The sequence below is a fragment of the Eptesicus fuscus genome, chromosome 11, assembly GCF_027574615.1.
Source record: "Eptesicus fuscus isolate TK198812 chromosome 11, DD_ASM_mEF_20220401, whole genome shotgun sequence".
NCBI classification, from domain to species: domain Eukaryota; kingdom Metazoa; phylum Chordata; class Mammalia; order Chiroptera; family Vespertilionidae; genus Eptesicus; species Eptesicus fuscus.
This window is the reverse complement of record NC_072483.1, coordinates 83,370,746-83,394,852: the sequence shown is the minus strand read 5'-3', so window position 1 is coordinate 83,394,852 and position 24,107 is coordinate 83,370,746. Positions and strand designations below refer to the sequence as shown.

Here is a 24,107-nt window from a genome sequence, read left to right as displayed (position 1 = left end):
GAAACCTGTAATGTAGTAGATTAATGAGTTTGATTCTGTCCATCTGAAGCAGATGAATTTGGGGTTCTGGGGTAGGGAAAACATAAATGTATATAGGTTATCTGTGGGCCTGCCAATTTGTTACACCTGCACAATCCCTAACTCTGAATTTATATCCCTCCAAAGCATAGGCAATCCATCTTTTGCATACTAATGTTTTGTTCTCTTACACTGAAAACGTATCATCATAAAAATAGCAAAACAAAAAATCTCAGTATCAATTTATTTGCAATCATATATAACTCCTTAATAAAACTCAAATTTATTTTCATTAATTCATTGATAATTTTTAAGTTAAATATAATTTTTCAAATATTTAATTTCTAGTAACTTGTACTTTATAAAGTTTAGATAAGTAGTAATAAAATTATCAAGAACTACAACTATACTTAAACCATTAGTCTATTTTTTTTCTAAAACAAAATATAGTGCTCTAATACCAGTACTTACCTGCACTTTCCAGCAATAGGCCATAGTACACTGTAGCATTAATTGCCAGTTGAAAAACTCATGTAAGTAAACCTTTACATATAAAGGATTACTTTTTAATTCTAAATTTTGATTTCTCTGGAAAATAACTAAGGAAAATATAAACTACCAGCTTGTAGATTTCTTTATCTAATATAAAACTTAAAAAAACACACAAACAACAACAAAAGAAAAACCTAATTATATCCGACAAACACTATCTGCTGTAGATTCTAATTAAAAACCACAATCCGTGTGTTATTCTTCATTAAAAACCTAAAGCTATCAGGGTAAAAAAAATCCCCCCAAACAGATTCACTCTTCTCTAAATCCTGTTGGCTTTCCTGTGTCTGAACTGCTTTGCTTTCCTCCTCATGTTCTAGGCTCTCTCCCCTCATTCCGAGCTTAGTATTTACTTACTACTCTGCCAGACAGAGAAAAACCAGTGGTTGGGGAAGACAGTGGGCTTGTTTGTCAGAAATCTGATCCTTGTCAATGAAAGGAGCCAGGGAATTAACATAATAACCACCAAGGTCTGGAAATACTATCTGTAAACCCAATTAGACAGAAAACAAAGAACTTTATTTTAACAATGGAGAGGAGTAAGGTAAGACTGAATTCTTAGACTATTATAGATATTTTCATTTGATTAAGAGATTAGATCATCCTACCCACACTATGCAAATAAACAACAGAATTATTATTGATTATATATTTTAACAAGTTTTTTCTTAAGACAGGTTATAAAATAAGAAAACTAAATTACTACTATAAATTTAAATCTCAAAGTCTGATGAGGAAAAACTGATATGTAGAATCAATGCTTTGCATATTTGAAATATAAACATGAACTTCGAAAAGGCCAAATTCTTTTATATTATAATCAATATGCAGAAGTTAAAAAAGTTAGATGTCCTCAAAAGCATAATACATTTTTAGGATAAAACATATTCAAGAGAATGAGAAGACAGCTATATACACTAGGAAAAATATTTGCAAAATATTTATCAGACATATCTGATAAAGAATTATGATCTAAACTATATAAAGAATTGTTAAAACTAACAAGAAAATGAATTCAATTTAAAAATGGGCAAAACACCTTAACAATGAGTTACACAGATACAAAGATGGCAAATAAGACTATAAAAAATGCTCAGACTCATATGTCATTAGGGAACTGCAAATTAAAACAATGAGATACCACTACACACCCATTAGAATGGACAGAATTCAAAACACTGTAAACACCAAATGCTGCTGAGGTTGTGGAGTAACAGGAACTCTCATTCACTGCTGGTGGGAATGCAAAATGGTACAACCACCTGGGAAGACAGTTTGGTGGGTTCTTAGAAAACTAGACATGCTCTTATGATACGACCCAGCAATCATGCTTCTTAACACTTACCCAAATGAGTTCAACACTTACCTCCACCCAAAAACCAAAAACCTATATGTAGATGTTTACAGTAGCCTTATTTATAAAATGACAAAACTTGTAAGCAACTAAGATATCTTTCCGGAGGTGAATGGATAAATTGTACTGATTCCAGACAATGAAATATTATTCAGTGCTAAAAAGAAATGAGCTATCAAGCCATGAAGAGACATGGAAGAAACGGAAAAGCCTATCACTAAGTGAAAGAAGCCAATCTGAAAAGGCTATAGATTCCAACTATATGACATTCTGAAAAAGGCAAACCTATGAATACAGTAAAAAGATTAGTGTTGTGGGGGTTGGGCAGAGGAAGGGGTGAACAGGTGGAGCACAGAATTTTGTGGGAGTGAAACTATTCTAACAGTATGATACTCTAACAGTAGATATATGTCATTATACATTTGTCCAAACTCATAGAATGTGAAGCCTAATATAAACTTCCACCAAAAGTGAAGCCTAATATAAACTATGCACTCTGAGTGATAATGATGTGTTAATACAGGTTCATCAACTGTAACAAACGTACCATTCTGGTGGGGGATGGTGATAATGGAGACTATGCATGTGTGGGGGTAGGTGGCATATAAGAAATCTCTTTACTCCTTCTAAATTTTACTACAAAATATAAAGTCTATCCAAAAAAGGAATATGAGAATTTAAATATTACATCTGATATTGGTTATAAATTTTATTATGAAAATTTATTTTCACAACTCCCATTTTAGTATATTATCTAGAACACAATCAGTGCTATCTTTTGAAGAAATGACATCAAAAGTAATTCAATTATAAGATTAGCTTATAAACTCCCAGATCAGTTTCTGCTCCACAGGCTAACAGGAAAAAAACTGATACACTGAAAGAAAGGTTTAAAGAAACAAAAGACTCCAATAAATTCCATTTAAAAAAAAAAAAAAAAAAAGGAAAGAAACAAGATATATGCAACCAATGAGATTTCCTAACCATGAATAAGAAACCATTTTTCGGTAAAACAGCAAGGAAGGCTATTTTAACATTCAAATTTAGCTATTCTCCCATCTGCTTACTAACATATTACTCTTTAAATAAATTGGTCTGTGTTAAAACTATCAAATTCAAATTTAAGAGCTATGTGCTTAATTTCAACCTAGGGAAATTTAAGTTCATTCTTCTCCAGTTTATTAACAAGAATGTCCTTGCTAGGAGCTTTTTGAAGAAACAATTAATCAAGATATCTCTAAGTTCTAGAATTTGGAGCAAAAGTGGAAATAAAACATTTATATCAAACTGCAAAATTCATAGTATTTTATTGTTCCTCAGAAAGTTTGATTTTCACCTACTTTATTTAAGCTATAATCATATCTTTTAACCACAACAAGGAAGAAACTGTTATAAGCTTATAGAGTATTGTGCAATATAGGAAAGATCAATAAATCTTTGCTAATGTACTTAGATTATATACTTAGAAGACATCTAATAGTTTATTTATAAAGGCAATGCAAATCTATGTTTAATATCTGCAACCCATGTTAATACAAAGAACAGAGCTTTATTCATCTCATGTTCTCTCTTTTCTGTTAAAGCCAACAAACTCAGGTTTTAAGTCTTCTGCCCCTTATCTTTGGCCTATCCCTTTCTTCACCCTGTTTGTCCCATAACTATCCTAAATATATGTAAAAGATACCTCACACATATAATAACTGAACTTTCTTTCCTACCCCTTCTCTTACAAAAGCAAGAGACAACCTATTTTCTACCTGAAAAACTCCTGTGTGGCTATCAATAATCATCAAATGCCAAGCCTCCTCAAATTTACATCAAGGACAAAAACTCAGTGAAGATCTTATGATTAAATGAAAGCCAATGCTGTGGCTACAAAGTGTTAGAGCTTTGTCTTCCGTGTAAAAAACAGAATACTTACAGAGTTACAGTTGCTAACAGACGGCTAGGGAATTCCTTCAACTAAGAAATTATTAAGGCTTTGTGGGTCCAGAACAAATCTTATTGAAATTACAGGGCTAAAGAGAAGTTAGCAGTTTCCTTGGGATCTAGTTTATTTCACAGATTAAAACAATAAATAATGTAGATTAAAAGAATTAAAAGAAAACTTGTAGTAGTAAATAGTTTGATGCCTATGAAGTGGTCTATTCTAGAAACCTGTTTAGGGCCAAAATAGCAACAACTAGTTTACCTCCCTTAAAGAAATCAAGCAACTGCCCTGACCCGGTAAGCTCAGTTGGTTAGAGCGTCGTCCCAAGACACCGTTTTGTGGGTTTGACACTGGTAAGGGTATAAACAGGAATCAACCAATGAGTGCATAAATAAGTGCAACAACAAATCAATGTTTCTCTCTATCCCCCTTCCTCTCTAAAATAAATTTTAAAAAATAAAGCAAAGAAAGAAATCATGAAATTAATATGACTCTCACTGAGAACTAACATTAGAGAACTAACATTATCTCAACACCTTGAAACTTGTCACACACTAAACTAAGGCCCCAAAAGACTAATCTTTTTAAGATTATACTGGCAGTTACCAAGTGATTGCTTGCTCTTTACACTACAATGTGACAGTTCCTTTTGTCCTAAGGGTTATAACACAAAGTTGGAGATAGCAGTAAATAAAAACCGCTTGTCAAAAATAAAAGTTTTCACCTGGCCTGGATTGGTGAAAACAAAACAACAACAAAACCCACCCCCCCCCTTTTTTTATTTTGCTGTCCTGGCCTAAGCACAGTGCTGCTATGTACTGACCACTGAGTGTTACAATGTCCTAGTTTGGAAAAGTGCAGGTCAGTAACCTGGACACATGTCCTCTGGGTAGGGAGAACCACATGACCACACAGGAGATATCCAAGAGGTACAACCTCATTTTAGCTTCATGAGAGCCAGGTGCTCTGGTACAAAGGGCACTGACATTGAGAGACCCCTGTGGCTCAGATGATCTAGAAGTTCTGCCACTTTATCCTTGACTCCATTCACTACCCCACCCTAAGTATTTAGGTTCTATGCTACAGAATCACATTCCTGCTCAGATTTCTTACTGTATGTAAGCAGGATAGTGACTATATACACCAGTAATACCACCACTGGGGTAACAGGAGATGTGATCTGAGTAGGGAATGGCTCTGATGCTGCAGCTGGCATCACCATCACTTGGGCAGAGGGAGATGAGAAGTTACTGACTGCATTTATCCAAAACCTGCGAAGAACCACTATCTCCATGATAGAAACTGTTTTGTTCACTGGCATATTGGGTTGTAAATGCTGTGTGGCACATAGTAAATATTTGTTGAATGAATGAAATTATTCTCTTCAATAGTTTTAGGGGGAAAAAATCAAACTCCTTAGGATGCTTGAATGACTTGCTTCCTAGCTACCTCTCCAAATCCAAATCAAGACACACACACACACACACACACACACACACACACACACACATAAATACACACACACACACACACACACACACACACATAAATACACACACACACACACACACACACATATATATAAATAAAACTATTGTGGCTCCAGCACAGTCTTTTTTAGCTTCTCAAACATGCCAAGCTCTGTTCTTCCTAGGACTATCTACATGGACCTCTTTCCTTCACCCTCAAGATGGCTTTTCATCCTTCAAGCTTTAGATTAAATGCCACCAGAAGGGCCTTTTCTGATTTTTACCATTTAAGGGCAATACAGCCTTCCTTCATAGCACTTAAAACATGGTTTAGAATTTGTCTACATGCTTGCTTGTTCATGTTTTTTAAATCTACCTTCCTAAGAAGACTAAGCTCCTGAGGGAGGCAGGGGATATATGGCCATTTTTTTACAATGTTATAGCTAGCACAGCACATGACTCAACAAATATTTGTTGAATAAATAAGCCATGGAAATGGTTAAAAGTTGCACTTAATCTGTGAGCAGTGTAAAAAATGGACAAGAGGAGGGAGAGGCAAGAATAAAGAGACAAGTATAGTGGCTCTGGTAAGAGATTAAGAACTGGTTTTAGGATGGTGGCGATGGGAATTAAATGGTAGGATGAACTCAGTAAATCCTGAAGATACAGGTGCTTCACCAGAGCTGAGGTCATAAGTAAAAAGAAGAAAGGTACCAAGAATGGTAGAGGGTTCAAACCTGGGCAATTGGGAGAACTGCAGGATTCTGAATAGAAATTGTGAGGCCCCAGGGTAAGGAAGTTAAAGACCTTCGGAACTGGTACTGGTAATCTTACAGGAAATGCCTGATGGCTATCTGGAAATTTATTGCTCTCTGGTAGAGATATGATCTAGAACAGAGATGCTAGCTGAAGCTATGAGTAAATATTCCAGGTAGAGACAGTAAACAGAGAACAGCTGAGGAAAAGGAAAGAATTTTGCTAAGGTTAGAAAGTACACATCTATTATCTGCTTAGACTTCTACATTCCCTGATATTTAAGCTACTTCTAACCCATTTCTACATCTACTTTAAAGAGAGAAACTCAGGCAAGAGAAAGGGTTTTACTGCTGACTCTTGTATCTTCTCTTTGAGATGCTTCTCACGGAGATTTTAATTTTAGCTTTATCACATTTCACAAGTTTATATGGTTAAGAAAAAATGAAATAAAAAATACCCCTCTGATATAATAAACAACTTAGAGACATTACCTATAATTACTGTGAATATTCTTCAAAAGCCAAGTCTGACATTCTTGACTTTAATATTATTTAAATAATAAGATAATAAAAACATGATTTAAAAAGAGGCAGAAAGCTATTTATAGTCAACTTCCTTATTCTGTTTCCCTTAATTAATGATGACAATGGCTAAAAGATTTAAAATTGATGTAAAATACCAACCCAGTGAAAATCTAGCTGGACCGATTCAAACCATTCTGAAATTGAAGAACTGAGAAATTAAAACTCAACATTCTCTTCCAATTTGGTGAAGCTAATATAAAGTAAGATTCTGTTTATATAAACAAATGTTTTAATTAAATGAGGTGCTGATAATATAAAGAATTAGAAAACAAAGTCTGCTGAAAAAACCTCACAGCGTAGATAAGCATTAGTAGTAGTAAAAGTTAAAAATTTTTAGACTTTCAAGTGAATTACAATGTTACGCTAGAAAAAGTGCAATATACTTGTGAAGACTGTTAGGTATTTACAACAGTAAATTTTCAGTGAAAAATTAGTAAATGACTGCAAACATGTTCTATTCTCAATAGAACATATTAAAGTCAGTAAATAATTACCTTCAGTAAGAAAAAAAAAATACTTCTGTTCAGCACAAAGGTGATGAAATAAGAAAGCACAATCTGAGAAATCTGAGAGTACAATCAAAACCAGAAATTATATTCTACCTATAAGGCAATAAATATTTACATACAGGTGGAAAGAAGAAGTATCACCTTGGTCAGCAAATGAGAAGGTTTTCCTGCAATGTTTCTCAGAAGAAGGGAGGTTTCCCTGTCCAAATAGGAGTGCTTGTACAGAAAGAGAAAAACAAACAAAAAAAGGCAATAGAAGTCAGTGGAGGTTTATGTGTTTAAAATATAAAGTAGACAAAGAATGATTCTCTATTATTAGCCTCATATCTTTTCCCTAAACTCACTAAAATGTGTCCAAAAGAAAAATTTTTTTTTAAAGGAGAGGAAAAAGAGGAAAGGGGGGGCACAGATAGCACCCATGCCAGCAGGCATGTCCCAGCCGACTCCTGCTGATCCTCACTCTGGGAAATGGGTCACACACTGCACAGACCACAGAGCCAGTTTGTTTTCCAGGACAGTGTTTTTGAGTGCTGTGCGCACAGCACAAATACACAGGTGCTGAAGGTTAATGACAAACATATTCCTTCCTCTTGTAAAGCCCATATTAAATAGTATAATCTTATGAAAAGAGAATAAAACATCATTTCTAAAACTTCTGCAAGTATTTCTGACAATTCAGTGACAGTCACACCAAGAGAAAAAAATGTCCATAAATATTTTGCCTAATGATATTACCCTATTTTCAGTAAAATTTTATTAATTCATATGAGGATACTAACATAATGTGTTGCACGGCAATTGAATGATATAAGTAAAATATTAAGAAGTGCTGTTGCCTTAAAATGGTTAAATTAATTCAAGCAATTAAGATATTTTCATTAAAATGATTGCAAATAACATAGCCCTAACTGTCCTTTTCCTCTTAATAACGTTTTAGTAACTGTTACAATGTAAGTTTATGCAACTGTATTTAAACTCATGTAGTATAAATTACAGCTGTTTTGATATATATGTAATTCAGACTTGCCTGTCCCTAAATAATTCTGAATTAGTTTTAATGCTATGTAGTTACTAACCACCATTTAAAACAATACATGGCACAGTTAAGTGGAGTTATAGAAAATCCTATTATGTTATATTTTATAAACCTAACTGTATATCAAGTTATTCTTGAAAAACAAATTATTTTCATTTATGTAAACAAACACTAGAGCAGCATCTACTCTCATAAAGTTCTTTGTCACAGATAATAAAACACACTACTTCCAGATTATAGAATACTAGAGGCCCGGTGCACGAAATTCGTGCACGGGGGATGTGGGGGATGTCCCTCAGCCCAGCCTGCACCCTCTCCAATCTGGGACTGCTTGAGGGATGTCCAACCGCCTGTTTGGACATCCCTCTCACAATCCAGGACTGCTGGCTCCCAACTGCCCTCCCCTGCAGGCCTGCCCCCCCCCCAATTGCCCTCCCCTGCTGACCTGGTCTCCCCCAACTGCCCTCCTCTGCTGGCCTGGTCACCCCTAACTGCCCTCCCTGCTGGCCTGATCTCCCACAACTGTACTCCCCTGCAGGCCTGGTCCCCCCCCTCCAACTGCCCTCCACTGTAGGCCTGGTCCCCCCCAACTGCCCTCCTCTGCCAGCTTGGTCACCCCCAACTGCCCTCCTCTGCTGGCCTGGTCACCCCTAACTTCCCACAACTGCCCTCCCCTGCAGGCCATCTTGTGGCGGCCATCTTTTGTCCACATGGGGGCAGCCATCTTTGACAACATGGGGGCGGTGATCTTGTGTCTTGGTGTGATGGTCAATTTGCATATCACTCTTTTATTAGATAGGATAATATTAACTTAATATTGAGTCATATCTACACTTGAGTTAGGTTTTCTATATGGTATTTCACTGCCTGTACTTTTTTAGCTTATTATTATTATTATTATTATTATTATTATTATTATCATAGTTGATAGTATTACAGATGTCTTCCATTTCCCCCACCTCCACCCAGCCCCTGTCCCACTCCAGGTCTTTCCCACACTATTGTCTATGCCCATGGGCTATGGATATATGCTTGTTAGTTAATCTCTTCCTGTTCCCCTAACCCCTTCCCCTCTGAGATCTGTCATTCTGTTCCATGTATCCATGCCTCTGGACCTATTCTGTTTGTCAGTTTCTTTTGTTCATTAGATTCTACATATAAGTGAGGTTTAAACTTTAAAAAAAATCTTACAAGATTTACTCAACCAGTCCTTAAATTCAAATTATTTCAAGACTTCAAATCACTAAAAAATAACCCACCTATACTCTGATCGGTAAGAATAATATCTAACTATTTGAAGGCTCTAAAGTAGAAGTTATCCATTTAAAAAATTTTCAAGGTTTAAATATCTTAAAATAAAAGGGGTACAGCCATTATAGCTGGTTACTCCAAAATATGTTACATCTGAAAAATGAGACCTCAAGCACTAGGTGGACATGATCATAGATAGCTATTCACTGCTTAATCACTAGCAGGGAGGGAGGCCAGGTCTCCAAGTTCCCTCTGTCTAAGCTTCAAGTATTTGTTGCAGGACCCTCCCACCCCCACAAAATCTAGAAATCAGAAGCAGCAAATTCCTCCCTTCAAAAAATGCCTTACTTATTTGCCTTTCCCTACTGGTGCCAGTCCCTACATCGCTCTAGCATTCCTCAGAAAGGGGGTGCGGGGTGGCAGGAGAACTGGTTACTGGAGAAAAATGCAAGATGGGTGAGAAGAGTGGTGTGCAATTGGAGGACTGAGAAAAGTAAAAGACACTGCTTTGGGCATGTCATTAAATTGGCCTTTAGTCTTGGTACATGTTACTGGTAACAAAAATGCACAGAGCTTCATTTAAATGGGGCCTTTTTATATTTTCCTTCATTTATCACTAACAACACAAAGTCAATGGCTTAGTCTTATCTTAATCCATTTCACTGATTAGCCCATTTTCTTACTCTCTTTCATTTTCCCCTTTCTTTCATTTATTCAACTATTTTTAGGTTTCAACTTTCAGCCTGCAACCATGCCAGGCACTGAAGATGCAAAGGCGACCAAGACAGGCATTTCTTACTCTCACAAAGTTTAGAGTTAAATAGGGAGAGAACTGACAATTATAACAGTGTGTTGAAGGGTATGGGAGCCAAGTATTAGGTGGACTACCTAACCCAGTATTAGGAGTTCAGCAAAGTATTTCTTAAAACGCTTAGAGTCCTGGATGATAAGTAAGAGGCAGCTAGGGGTTCCAACACAAAGTTTGTTTATGTTAGACATGCTACAACCTACATAATCTCACCACAAGTATTAATATTCAATAGTGCCATATTATAGAGTTGCTCATTTGCTTTTGCTCATTTATTTTTAACCTTGGTTTAATTTTTAATTGAAAAATTGAGGTATATTATAAAGTTTCGTCATCAAAAGTTCTAAAGAATGCATTCCTCTTCATTGATATTTAACTAGTTCCATGGACATGTTTACAGAACTTACAGGTGTCAGCTCAGCCTGTTCTTCTGTGAAGTCAATATGACGCTTGGCCGGCTTGCTGGGACATCTCAGAGAAATAGCATGCTGTGAAAATGCAGGAAGGAAGAAAATGATAGGTAAAGGAGGTGGAAAAGGGCAGTTCTCATTATCATGCAGGAAGAGAAAAGATCACTGAAATAAAATGCTAATGAAAAGTTGCATGCATCTTTCATTATATCATGCAAAAATAAAAAAGGTAAGAACCAGATGATCCTAACCTTTGATAATTTAAGGGTAACCTCACTCTACTTCTGAACAGTAGAGCTCTAAGAGAGAATTATGGAGAAACACTGTGTCCATTACCAATTCATGCTCTGACCTCAATTGGGCCTTGACTGCTGTTTGGCAGCATTCTGTCTTTCCTCCTCCACTCAAAGCTTGTTCTAAGTGGTTACAAAGTTCTTCAAGCTTCTAATTTTACCCTTCCACCTCTTCACATGACCTCACTTCCCTCCATAACTAAGCAAATCACACCCATCTATCTTCACCACTACAAGGCATCCTATAGCTACACCCATATTCTCATTCTCTCCAGTTCTGTATGAATAAATATGCTTTTCCCCCTCCAAAGCTAAGCATATCCTATATCCCACTCATTCCCCACCCCCAATAGCTCAGCCTCTAATACTCAACTAGTCCAGCTTATTGGTGGCAGGAAGGACAGAAAAATAATCAAGTCTTCTGGGTTCCCTCCTCCTCTTAAACTATTATTCTCCTTTTCACTGCCAAAGTTCCTCAACTCAGCTACAGTGTATCTCCTCCACTTATCCTTCAATCCCCTACCATCTAGCATATATCTTTATTTTCCAAAGTCTTTATCCCTTGTGTTGTAATCCATTCTATAAATCATTTTCAAAGTCCTCAATGACCTTTTAACCAAGGTTTTCTGTCTTTCCTATCACAGTACTCACCACACTGACTGAAACTGCTTGTTTGGTTGTCTGTATTGACACCCATCTCCTCACAAATACATTATAATCTCAAAAAGACACTGTGTATTAAGTTCACAGTTTCATCTCTTACAGCCCAGTGTAGTGCCTACATGCTCATTAATGGAATATATGAATAACTATTTCTTTTTGGTCTTCATGCCACATGCTTGGCCAGATTAAGATTCTTTTTGCTTTCCTCCCTCTACATTTTCTCATTAAACATATTCTATAGTACTTTGTCAATCACTGAATCAATGGGAGGCCTATAAAATCTATACTGCCAATATTCTCATTCTTAGGAAACAAAGACTGACATTAAGGGCTAAAGGGGCATGATAAATGCAATGAACTCTCAAATAGTTCAGGAAAAAAGTATATGTAAAAAACCCAACAAAGTAAATATGGCACAATGTTAAAAATGAGTGAATCTGAGCAATGAGTTTCCTGAGTTTTGTACTATCTTTTCACATTTTCGTAAGTTTGACATTATTTCAAAATACAAAGTTTTTAAAAATCTGTACTCTCTAGACTCTCACACAAGCTCATACCATATTTCTAAATGGTTATTGGTTAATTTAGTTTAAAATCTAAATCTAAAGTGTTCAAAAAGGGATGTCTGCCTATGTACCATGTTCAACAATATGATAGCACATTATGGTCACTGAAATTCAACAAGTCCTTATCAAAAGTGAATATATGTATGCAAAGTGACATAAAAAGAATAGAAAACAGGACATGCAAACAAAGATTATATGTTGTTACATTAACAAAGCTGAAAAGGGATTATGTAATGATATAAACTAATGTTAATTAGGGTCCATTTCCACAAAATATTTACTATCCTACAAAAAATTATCTCCTCCAATCCAATTTTTACTTACTCTTCATCACTACTTTAAATCGAAAAGCTGTGCTCAAAACACATAATAAAAATGAAAATTGAGGATCAATTCTCCACATAAATTTTGCTCCAAACATTCCAATCTTGTAACTTCCATTTGTTATAAAACTATCAAATTCTTCATCAATCTCTTAAAAATTCTCCACAAAGATCAGCAAAGTAAGTTATGGATCAGTACTTTTTTGAACTGAATCTATAACATGTTAAAATGAAATATCATTTATGAGCCAGAATCTTGGGCAGGGGGTTTGTATATAGAAAAGCATTGATCTGAACATAGAAGCCAAAACATAAATCAAGAAATGGCCTTGTGCCAAAGTCACAGTTACTTTTGATAGGTAACACTTCCTTTTGATAGCTAACACCTTAGATTATAACTGGAAGAAAGAAGTAGAGGTTTGTGACCACACATTATAGTGTTTCAATAGAGCATATTTACATTCCTTTTATTGACATGTGTATGTGCTTTTTGCAATTGCTTTATTTATTTTTATTTTTATTTTTATTAAAAACATAGCATAATGGTTAAGAATGTGGACCCTGGGGCTGGAGGCTTGAGTTCGAGCCCCAGATCAGCTACTGACTGGCAATGTCACTTATTTAACCTGTTTCCTCATGTGTAAAATGGGGGTAGTAAATAGCATTTATCTCCAAAGGTTGCTAGAAATAGAATTCTATTAGAATTAGAATTCAGCCCTCATCTGAATTTTATTTAAACCTCAATTCATTTAGATTAGAGATAACTTATAGTTGTTAAAATTTAACTGTATTCAGGAATATGCTAACCACCACCACAAGATGGGGATGTTACTGCATAAATCTTATCGCCTTTTTTCTCCTGCCCATGCAAGTCCTGTCTCTAAGGCCTGGTTCTGAGAGCACTGGCCAGTCAGTCTAGCCTTGTCTTGATTCTCCTCCAACTCTGTGATGAAGCAGCAAAGCATTGCAGTATGAGATCTACAACCAGAATGTCTGGGTTCAAATCCTTGGGAAAGATATTTTAGTCACTCTCTGCCTTAGTCCCATTCCACAAGGCACCAGGCAGATTCAGTGTTGACATATACGGCACAATGCTCACCACAGAGAATAAGCACTCAATATAGTAGCTACTACTGTTTCCTCCCCCCACTCTTCTATTTATTCCTCTCCTTTTCCTGGCCATTAATTAACCAGTAAATACTTGAATGCTTTTAAAACTATTTCTTTTGTATTTTATAGTCTCTCTTAATTTAAAAAACAGATGGATATATTTCTATTCTTGTTCAAAAAGGGTCCTTTACTAGCCCTCCACAACACAACTTAAAAAACCAAAGCGATCTAAAACCAAATAAAGATACCGTTTTACCTCCTCAGAGGAGGAAAATTGCACAGATGTCTAAGTAGTACGCGCCGGAAGAAGCAGAGCATTTATCCCAGAGTTGATTGGGATAATTAATGTGTTTGAAAAATGTTTGTGAGTGAGAACTAGACACTTCCTCTGGCTTTTGCCAAATCTAAGCTCTTCTTCCACTTGATACCTATTCTTTCCTATTAACCTCACTAGGTTAGGTCAGCAAAATCTGAAATTAAACACCAAGTTGGTAGATGTGAATGAATTTCTGTACGATGTAGCAACATAGCCATCAGAATTTTGAGAGAAATGTAGCTGCAACAATTGAGAAATCAATTAACAACCCAATCTTTCAGATATGCAGGCCTCAAAGTTTCAGAAAGCCTGTGTTTCCCTCCTACCCAGTTAATACTCCAGACCAAAAGGTTGTTTGCTAAGAATAAATATAATTCAATGGACTTCAGTGCCTTTGGGTTTTCCCCCTGATGCTACAATTGCTGTTTTCTAATACCTCAAAATTTCTGCACACATTAATTCTTGAAATAGTTCTGAAAAGTAAAAGAAGTGGAGGAATTGCACTGAAGCTATAATATACTATGCTGAATATTACTAGTTATAACAGTGTATCCATAAAATATTTCATTTAATAATAATGCCTATACATTTGAGGAAAAGAAGGATCTCTTACACTTTGAGCTAGCATGGAAGGACCTGGAGAGTATCATGCTAAGTGAAATAAGTCAGTCAGAGAAAGACAAGTAACACATGATCTCATTCATATGTAGAATCTAATTAATAAAATAAACTGACGAACAAAATAGATCTCAAGACATTGAAGCATGCAACAGATGGACATATTTCAGAGGGGAGGGGCTGGAGGTGGGGGTGGGAAAAGATTAACCAAAGAATTTATATGTATAACCCAAGGACACATACAATATTGTGATGAAGGCCCGGGGAGGGGGCGGGAGCAGAATGGCAGGGTTAATGGGGGGGAAATAAAGGGGACATCTGTAATACTTTCAACAATAAAGATAAATTTAAAAAATAAAAAAGAATACTGACTGAAATTATTCTAGAATTCATTTTTACGTTTATCCATGAAAAATATTTTTATGCTAAAAAATATATTTTTTAATATATTTTATTGATTTTTTTACAGAGAGGAAGAGAGAGGGATAGAGAGTTAGAAACATCGATGAGAGAGAAACATCGATCAGCTGCCTCTTGCACACCTCCTACTGGGGATGTGCCCGCAACCAAGGTACATGCCCTTGACTGGAATCGAACCTGGGACCCTTGAGTCCGCAGGCCGACGCTCTATCCACTGAGCCAAACCAGTTTCGGCTAAAATATTCTTTAACATTCTGGAAATAATCATTGTTAACAATCAGCTTCACTTTATTTTTAAGATATTGATAAAAGTTGAAAGGCCAGAGTTTAGTTTTGAAATTCAAATACAGATTTCTCAGTTAACTAATCTCTTCTTTGGAATAATGTACCTACCAAAGGGATATTGGGAGGCTTAAATGAGGTAACATATGTGAAGTGCCTGGAAAGCACAGTATTTCAACAAAAGTAAAGAAAGAGAAAAAAGACAAAATTTGGAAGCTAGAAAGCATATGGCAGAGTGATAACCAACTCAGCAGGCCTAAGAAAAGCTGAATGCTAAGCCAGTGCTGGAGAAAAGTAGAGGAGCACCCCAATTTACATTATGTGATCTTAAAAGTCTCCAGAAGCAGAGAATGAAGGTGGAACTAAAAGCAGGAGGATTGATTAAAAGCATTTAAGAATGCAGTTAATTCTCAGATTCCCTCCTTTATTCACCAACCAGCAGCAATCTCTGGTTCAGATTGATATTCACTGCTGATCTCACTCATATGTGGAATCTAATGAACATAGCTTGGCACCAGGCTCACTTAGTTCTACAGGAAGACAAAGACAAAGCACATTAGCATGAGACGTACTATCTTCAGAAGATATCTATTCAGCCTACGAGGGGTCTTTTTTGGACCAACCATTGTTAAGAGAAAAAGATCATGTGGGGTAAGTACAGAAATCACGAGGCTAGAAAAACTTCCTGCTCCACAGGAACTAGTAGTACATTATCTATCTATATAAAACCCTAATATGCAAATAGACCGAACGGCGGAACAACTGAACAACCAGTGGCTATGATGTGCGCTGACCACTAGGGGGCAAGTGCGGAACATGGTGGGTGTCAGCAGCAGGCTGCAGAGCACAGAACATGGAGCAGGTGAGCAGGGGCGCCAGACCAAGGTGGGGTGCTGGTCACTGTCATCGGGGCAAGCCTCTGGTGGTTACTAAAAATTCTTTGCTCCCACATGCTGCGGTCCTGCCCAGTGCTTGCACCCGCTGCTGGCACCTGGCGCTGGCCCCAATTGCTCAGCACTGTCAGCGGGTGCAAGCAGCGGTTGCTGGCCCCGATCGCCCCTGAGGGCTTCTTCACTTCCCCCTGCTCCTGAGGGGTGATTGGGGCAGCAGCCGCTGCTCACATCTGCTGACGGTGCCAGCTTGCACTGCTGCTGGCGCCAGCCCCAATCACTCCGTGGCGTTAGCGGGTGTGAGGGGGGCTGGCGCCGTCAGCGCGTGGGAACAGTGGCAGCGGGAGCGGGGCTGCCGGCAGAGAGGGGACCAGAGGGGCTCGGTGAGGGTGTGGAGGATGGGCTGAGACCCACCCCTGTGCCCACTGCAGCCTCGCAACCTACAGTTCCTTTCAAGGTGCATAAATTCGTGCACTGGGCCCCTAGTAACAAATAATGAGTGTAGGTTCCATGGCCCCTCAAGAAACGTGTCCATGCCAACTTACAAGAGTTACACACTGCACACCAGGAAGTTAAGGTCTGTGACTTTTCATTGGCTTCTAAAGTTCACTCACCAATCAGGGGTCAATTTACAACAAACAATATTGCTTGAAAACATTCTATACTTATTATGTTTCTAGTAAATGAATTCAGGGGAAGGAAAACCCAAGATCATCTTCCATGAATAAAAGGGCTCAGATCTGCATTTAACTCTGAACTTAAAGCAGTGATTCTCAAATGAGGGCAATTCTGCCTTACAGGGAACATGTAGTAATGTTTGCAGACATATCGAGTTGTCATAATTGGAGGGTGTGTGTGTACTACTGGCACCTAATGGGTAGATCGGCAGGGATGCTGCTCAACAGCCTACAATGCACAGGATAGCTCCTCACAACAAAGAATTTTCTAGCCCTAAATGTCAATAAACTTATGGTTAAGAAACCTTTCTGAGCTAGGATTAAATGGAAGATCACATACTGAATCACATACTGAACACTGAGGACCATCTCACATCTCAAGCATTCTTTTCCCAATGGGCTGCTAAAGCACTGAGAGCCAGGCATGTGCCCTCCAGGCAAGGGATTGGAAGAATCTGCTTTGGAGAAAAGAACTAAGAATGATCCTTTTTCTATCCAAAAGATAGAAAAAAATTTAAGATGAAATTAATTGAATACTAATTTTGTTTGAAATAAGTATGAGATATAATCAACTGGGAGAAAGGTTGGAGTTGAAGGGCAAAAAGTATGTGTGTGTATATACATAGCAGTGTTTTTTACAAGTCTTATAGAACCATTTGAGCTCCACGCATACAAAACTAATGTTTTTTTTTTTAAATTATATATGAGTGTGGGAATAATTTGATATATGGATTTGGGACCTAGTAATAGACTCCCTTCATTTTCTTGACTTGAATCAAAAGAAACTACATCCAGAAAAAGTATATTGAAGCAAACTACTTTTCTACCCATCTGGCCAAGGCAAAAAGAACAGGCTGAATAGAGAAGACCTTAACACCATTTCTTACATTATTCCTCATTGACTCACCAAACCTTGTATTAAAGCCCTACATTAAACATAATATCACTGAACGTTGGTTTCCTTGCTCATGGATACCACTGGATACCATGTGGAGTGTTTGCTGGGAGAGGACTTTTCACTTCACTTGCTCTTTTATTGTTTGAACTTTTATAATGAGGGCATGTTACAGATGGATACACACACCTCCCCTGAATGATTAACCTGTTTCCATGCATCTTGACTCAATTAAAAATAATCTGATTGGAAAGAAGGAATATAAACATATAAAACACAGAAAAACCAAGAAAGCATATCCGCAGTAAAATATTGCTCATTTCCCAATAGGTAAATCTAAAATACTTAAATGACACATATTAATAAATAGCTGGTGCTAAATGTAATCCCCAGGTATCATAAGGTAGAAACCAGTTTTAAAGTTCTCAACAGAATATATTATCACTTTGGTAAGTTTCATTTTAAATAAATGTTTATTCTTTAAACTGATATATTTCCTTAGAAGCAATAAAACTCATTTATCTCCAAACCACCACGATAAAATGATATTTCCTTAGAAACAATAAAACTTGTTTATCTCCAAACCTCCTTTGTGCTCCACACTACCTAAAACAAAGCTAGGCAAATGGAGTTGCCAAGTGATGAAAAATAATCTAATAAATTAAATCAATGGGGGAAAAATCAATACTGTCAATAGGTATAAATTTCACATTTCTGTGCAATTCCTTAAACAATGTTTTATAAGGTTTACCTTCTGATTATTCATGAATAAATTATTTTAGCTTTTTTAGAGGGCATTGTAAATACAAAGTGAATAGAAGACTGGTTTTCTTTTTGCTACCTGATAACAAAATTGCCTTCCTGATGAAAAAAAACAAGAATTCACCTACAGTAAAACTAAACTCAGTTTTTTCTAAACTTATTTTATCACAAATCTATTCTTTATCCTCATCCAGAAAAACTTCATCTTTAAAAATCTGTTCATGTATATTATATCCTTTTGACTCTCTGAACCACTGTACAAGAAGACAGACCATGTACTATTAGCTCCCTCTTACTTAGGAGAAACTGATGTTCACAGATGTTGGATAAACTCATTTAGGTTCTATGGATAGTGAGTGGCAAAGAAAACACTTGGAACCGAGTTTTCTGATTCCAAGCCCAGTGGCTCTTTCCACTATACCACACTAACTCTTTCATAATAAAGTGAACCCTAAAAACTAGAATCTTGGAGGACTACAATGGGAATATGAGTCTTAAAAAATTTCTTAAGTTGTTAATTTATAATAAATACATATTAAGCAATTATTGTCAGCTTACGAGCCATACTAACTTAGCAAATGTAAAAAAAACCCACATTTCAAGATTTTGTTTTGTTTCCTTTAAAATATATTTTTATTGATTTCAGAGAGGAAGGGGGAGGGAGAGATAGAAACATCAATGATAAGAGAGAATCATTAATTGGCTGCCTCCTGCACGCCCCACATTGGGGATTGAGCCCGCAACCTGGGCATGTACCCTGACCTGGAATCAAACCATGACCTCCTGGTTCATAGCTCAACCACTGAACTATGCTGGCCGGGCCATATTTCAAGTTTTTTTTTACTAATGTGAAACAAGTAACATCAATTCAAACACTTCAATATAGTCACAAGAATAAAAATGAAGAAACTAAATATCCTCTTAATCATCTTTGTGACATTGCCATAGTTGGTAATATACACCTTTTGTAATGATTTTAAAACTTAGCTCAGAGGTATCCTTGATAAATTTTAAATGTAGAGAAAATAAGAAAGTTATTTAAAACTATATTTAAAAAGTTTTCTATTTTAGTACTAAAATAGCAAAAAATAAATTCATCTACCTACCTCAGTAATTGGCTGCCCCTGATGTGTCAACTCCAGTTCTTGAGGGCGTGTTACTTTATCAATATCCAAAGAGTCCATGCTGGAAGCTGCAGAAGTGATGCTGGAGCGAGAGGAGTTACTAATAGAGCGCACTTCAGCATCACTCACTGTGCCCGCTGATGCCGTTCTTCTGTGCTGATTAGTTACTGAGGGCTTAGCATCCTCTAGTACAGATTGCTGAGCAGCCTCATCCATGCTCAAAGAGGCCTGTTCTAACTGTGCAGTAATATCATCCAGGGAGTAGTTGGCATGTGATGGTTTAGTAATCCTATTAGATGAAGAAGACAATCCTTTCAAGGTGCCATGTTTTGTTGTATGTCGGCTAGGAGGTAATTTCTGAGTGGCTTTTGTTTCTGTGATTTGACGCTTACTATTTCCTGCACCGATACTGCTGAGCTCCCGCTCTATTGAGCAAAGATCGGCCATCAGGGCATCCAGATCCACAGTTTCTCCCTGATTCAGAGCTTCTGCAATGAACAATACACATGATGTTTCCAGAACAACTGAATCAGAATGTATCCATTCTACTATAAATCAGTTAATGAATGCAGGGAAAGAAGCAAAAAATTCATCCTATTGGTCCTAAAGCCTCTCAAATAGAGTATTTCTAACAGTTTTTTGTTTTATATTCCGAGAGAAATTTTTAGAAGCAAACAGATCATCTTTTAAGATTTTTAGCCATCACAGGAGAACAATTATAAGTTGAAAGTAAAAATAATTCAAAAAATCGTACACTGTCCTAGTTTTAACCTCATCAGTAATGCATCTTTTTATCAGAGGCTCTAAGTTGTCAATATTATCAGTGCCCTGGTAGAGATGTTGCCTAAAAAGTTGAGGTCATAAAGAGAAATGTAAGGCCTAAAAAATTACAGATTGAAATATCAATTTCAAATACTATAAAGTTGACTAGGTAGAGGGCATTACTAGCAAATAAAGGCCAGAGGGCTGATTTTAAAATTACTAACAACTAACTTCACTGGACTTTAGGTTCCACCCAAGTATATACTTTGTCAATTATAAATAACTCAACTAGAAAACTATTTTAGTTATGTTCGTTTGTTTTTTTCTATGATCATTTGAAATAGTAATAAATCAAGAAATATAAGAATTTAGTCAAGTTATGCATATCATTTCTATGTTGAGCTAGTTGGTATTGTAGCTGCACTGCTCTTACATTATATAATTTAGTATACTATTTTACATTTTATTCCCAATTACATCTTACCATTCAAGTTGTATATGGAGAAGCGATAAGAAAAATTGGCCATGTTTGTTTCCTGGCGAAGAGGAGATCTTTTTACTGGTTCCATGGGCTTGTCAGAATCCAAACTCTTTAAAAAGGAAGTTTGAGAAGTCATATTATATCCACACTTCAATTATATAAAAAGATACAGTTTGCCCTGGCCTGTTTTTTTTTTTAAAATATATTTTATTGACTTTTTACAGAGAGGAAAGGAGAGGGACAGAGAGCTAGAAACATCGATGAGAGAGAAACATCGACCAGCCGCCTCCTGCACACCCCCTACCGGGAATGTGCCCGCAACCAATGTACATGCCCTTGACCGGAATCGAACCTGGGACCTTTCAGTCCGCAGACCGACGCTCTATCCACTGAGCCAAACCGGTTTCGGCTGCCCTGGCCTGTTTGACTCAGTGGATAGAGCATCAGCCTGCAGATCAAAGGGTCCCGGGTTTGATTCCAGTCAAGGGAACATACCTTGGTTGCAGGCTCCTCCCAGGCCCAGACCCTGGTCGGGGTTTGTGCAGGAGGCGACCAATCGATGTGTTTTGGTCACATCGATGTTTCTCTCTGTCTTCCCCTCTCTCTTCCACTCTCCCTAAAAATCAATGGAAAAATATCCTCGGGAGAGGATTAACAACAACAAAAGATACAGTTTGTTTTATGATTAAGTAAATTGTTATAGAATAGGTAATAAAACCAAAGTTTTTCTAGGTAATAGCCTTACAGAAAAGTAACTGGTTTTCATATTATTTTGGTTATAGTTTTTAAAAAATTTTAGATAATAATCTTACTGAAGGCACTTGAGAATGTCATACATCTTTCCAAATACATCAAGTATAGAGACTAAGTTCATTTTACATAAATTTACTATAAAATAAACTAGTTATATGAATATGGGCATGGTAAGATAAATAGGAAGAAATGATGCAGATAATTCTGTTATCTCTTTCTTCAAAGTAACTTGTTTTAGGTCCAGCATAGCGTCATTCCTGGCATGAGGGACCCTGAAGATATGGTACAATTCTGGACTCAAAATTAGTGTGACTCAAGATCTTAACAGACTAGCTACAACTTTAAACAATAATGAAATATTCTTGTTCTTTTCAAATTCTATGAGGGCAAACTGTAACCCAGCTACACTGCTTGTGCAAAGTCTAGAATTATACTACACTTCAGGTTTGGGTATCTTGTAAGTTAACTCACCACCTTTTAAAATGATACTTTTTCTAACCTTTCTATAATAAGGAAAATAAGATGTTTACAACAGAGAAATTCAGGGTAAGGGTAGGTAGATATATAGCATTTACTTAAATAAATTTACAAATATTGGGATTAGTCTTTTAAAACTTTAGTCTCTACCTATAATTATCAAATAGATTTCAAATAAAGGAGAATGCTGGACAGTACAATCGTAGAATTAAAGTCGAATGCTATCTTCTTTATTCATTTATCTCAAGATAAAACAAATCCATTCAGAAAGTGTCCATCCTGGTTTTAAAACTATCATATGAAGGACGTTTATGACCATTCAGTGCCTTATTTCAAAATTTCACAAAACAGCCAGAAAATTCTCCTTTAATCGCAAACGTAAGTCTTCTGCTGCAATTTAATCCCTAAGCCTCCTTCTCTCGGTGGAAATGAAAACTAATAGGTAGGTAATGTTTACTGTAAAATAACTTGAATATAATTGAGGACATATTAAAAGTCTACCTATTTACCAGTTTAAATAAACAAATATTTGTTATAATTGTCTGCTGTGTCCATGGTGCTATGGCAACAAGGGAAAGAGCAAGAAATACTCCTTGATGCCAAGAAATTCATAATCAGTAGGGTAGTTTTTAACCTTTTTCTGGGGGTGGGAGTCATTGAGAATTTGAAAAAAGCTATATGCTATATGCACCTTCCAGAAAAATACAAATACACACAAATTTTACAAATGATTTCAGAAGCATCACCAACCACTTAAAACTTAAACCTGACTTAATATAAAATTGAAAATCCCATTAACATTGTATGTGTGATATAGGCACACAAATGACACATTGTAGTGAACTAAAATAATAAATAAAAAAACTTGAAGCTTAGCCACTAAGTAAAAATTTTTGAAAATTTCTGAAGTGTTAAAAAGCAACTGTTAGCAGTGAGCCACCATTACACAAGCGTTTCTTTAAATCTTTCTCTCTAGACAGATTTGTGTAATAAAAAGAACAGTCACAGCACTAGTTAGGAGACAACTTTTGTGGTGACTGGCTCTTTACATTTAGACATCAGGGGATTTAAATATAAAGAAGAATAAAAGGTACTGAACCAGTAGAAGCCCACTGCAATGGAGTAGCATGGAGTACTGCTCCACCTAGAGCGGCTGGAGTGATACCTACCTACCTTCTCTTTTTGGCTCCCTTCCCAAATATGAGTAATAAAACCATACAGTCAAGGCAACCCCACACGTCAGCTGGCACATATTATCATTTTCGAATCCTTTATTTTGCTTCCTCATTCCTTTTTTCTCCTCAGCATAGAAATGCATAGTCTAGTCATCATCTCTACACCAAAATCACCTTTTTTTTTAAAAATTAAGAATTAAACTGAAATGGTTCCACAACTACAGATATAAGAAAGACCTTTCTCTCAACAAGTAATTATATTTCTCCTGACTGGAGATGAAGGGAATGATTCTTATGAGAACCTAGTAGAAGTGAAAGTATTCTCCTCAAAATTGAACATTAACAGATTATGGTCACAAACATGTCTGCTTTTCAAAACTATCGATCTTAGAATTACTCTTAGAATTACATGAAGAGTTTATGAGTTTCAATTACAGACTGTTACAGAAAGAGAGGAACAAACCAGTACTTTAAGTTTCCAGCTTACTACCTACTTTTTTTACTAGTTAAGGAATCTCAAATTTAAGCAATTTTACATATAAGTTCTTCCCAGAGATATTAAGAATGAATGAAAATAATTTTTGTTCTAATGTTCTCAATGACATAAAGTTAAAGTTGTTTTAATAAACATAACCATCTTTATATATTGAATATAATATATGACCTGGGGTACTAACAGAATACCCTTTTATTATAAAAGTGACCTGGTTTAGAGGATAAGGTCATTCTTTAAATAAAAAGAATAAGTAAAACAAAAAACTCATCCTATATAATAAAGAGGTGATATGCAAATTGACCCTCATGCCCTCACACAAGATGGCCGCCCCCATGTGGTCAAAGATG

At 36.4% G+C, this 24,107-nt stretch overlaps 1 protein-coding gene across 2 annotated transcripts in view; it reads right to left on the bottom strand.

The window, feature by feature from the left end:
* Window positions 1–24,107, bottom strand: part of RAPH1 (Ras association (RalGDS/AF-6) and pleckstrin homology domains 1) — a 73,350-nt gene that overhangs the window by 25,451 nt on the left and 23,792 nt on the right. Inside the window, exons 3-6 of one of the 2 annotated variants that reach the window (XM_054722742.1) lie at window positions 20,863–20,968; window positions 19,599–20,104; window positions 10,675–10,755; window positions 7,314–7,388 (exon numbers count right to left, since the gene is read on the bottom strand). In XM_054722742.1, the coding sequence (XP_054578717.1) occupies window positions 7,314–7,388; window positions 10,675–10,755; window positions 19,599–20,104; window positions 20,863–20,968 (768 nt within the window). The remainder of the gene's footprint in view (window positions 1–7,313; window positions 7,389–10,674; window positions 10,756–19,598; window positions 20,105–20,862; window positions 20,969–24,107) is intronic. The other variant, XM_054722741.1, reaches the window with a different exon arrangement.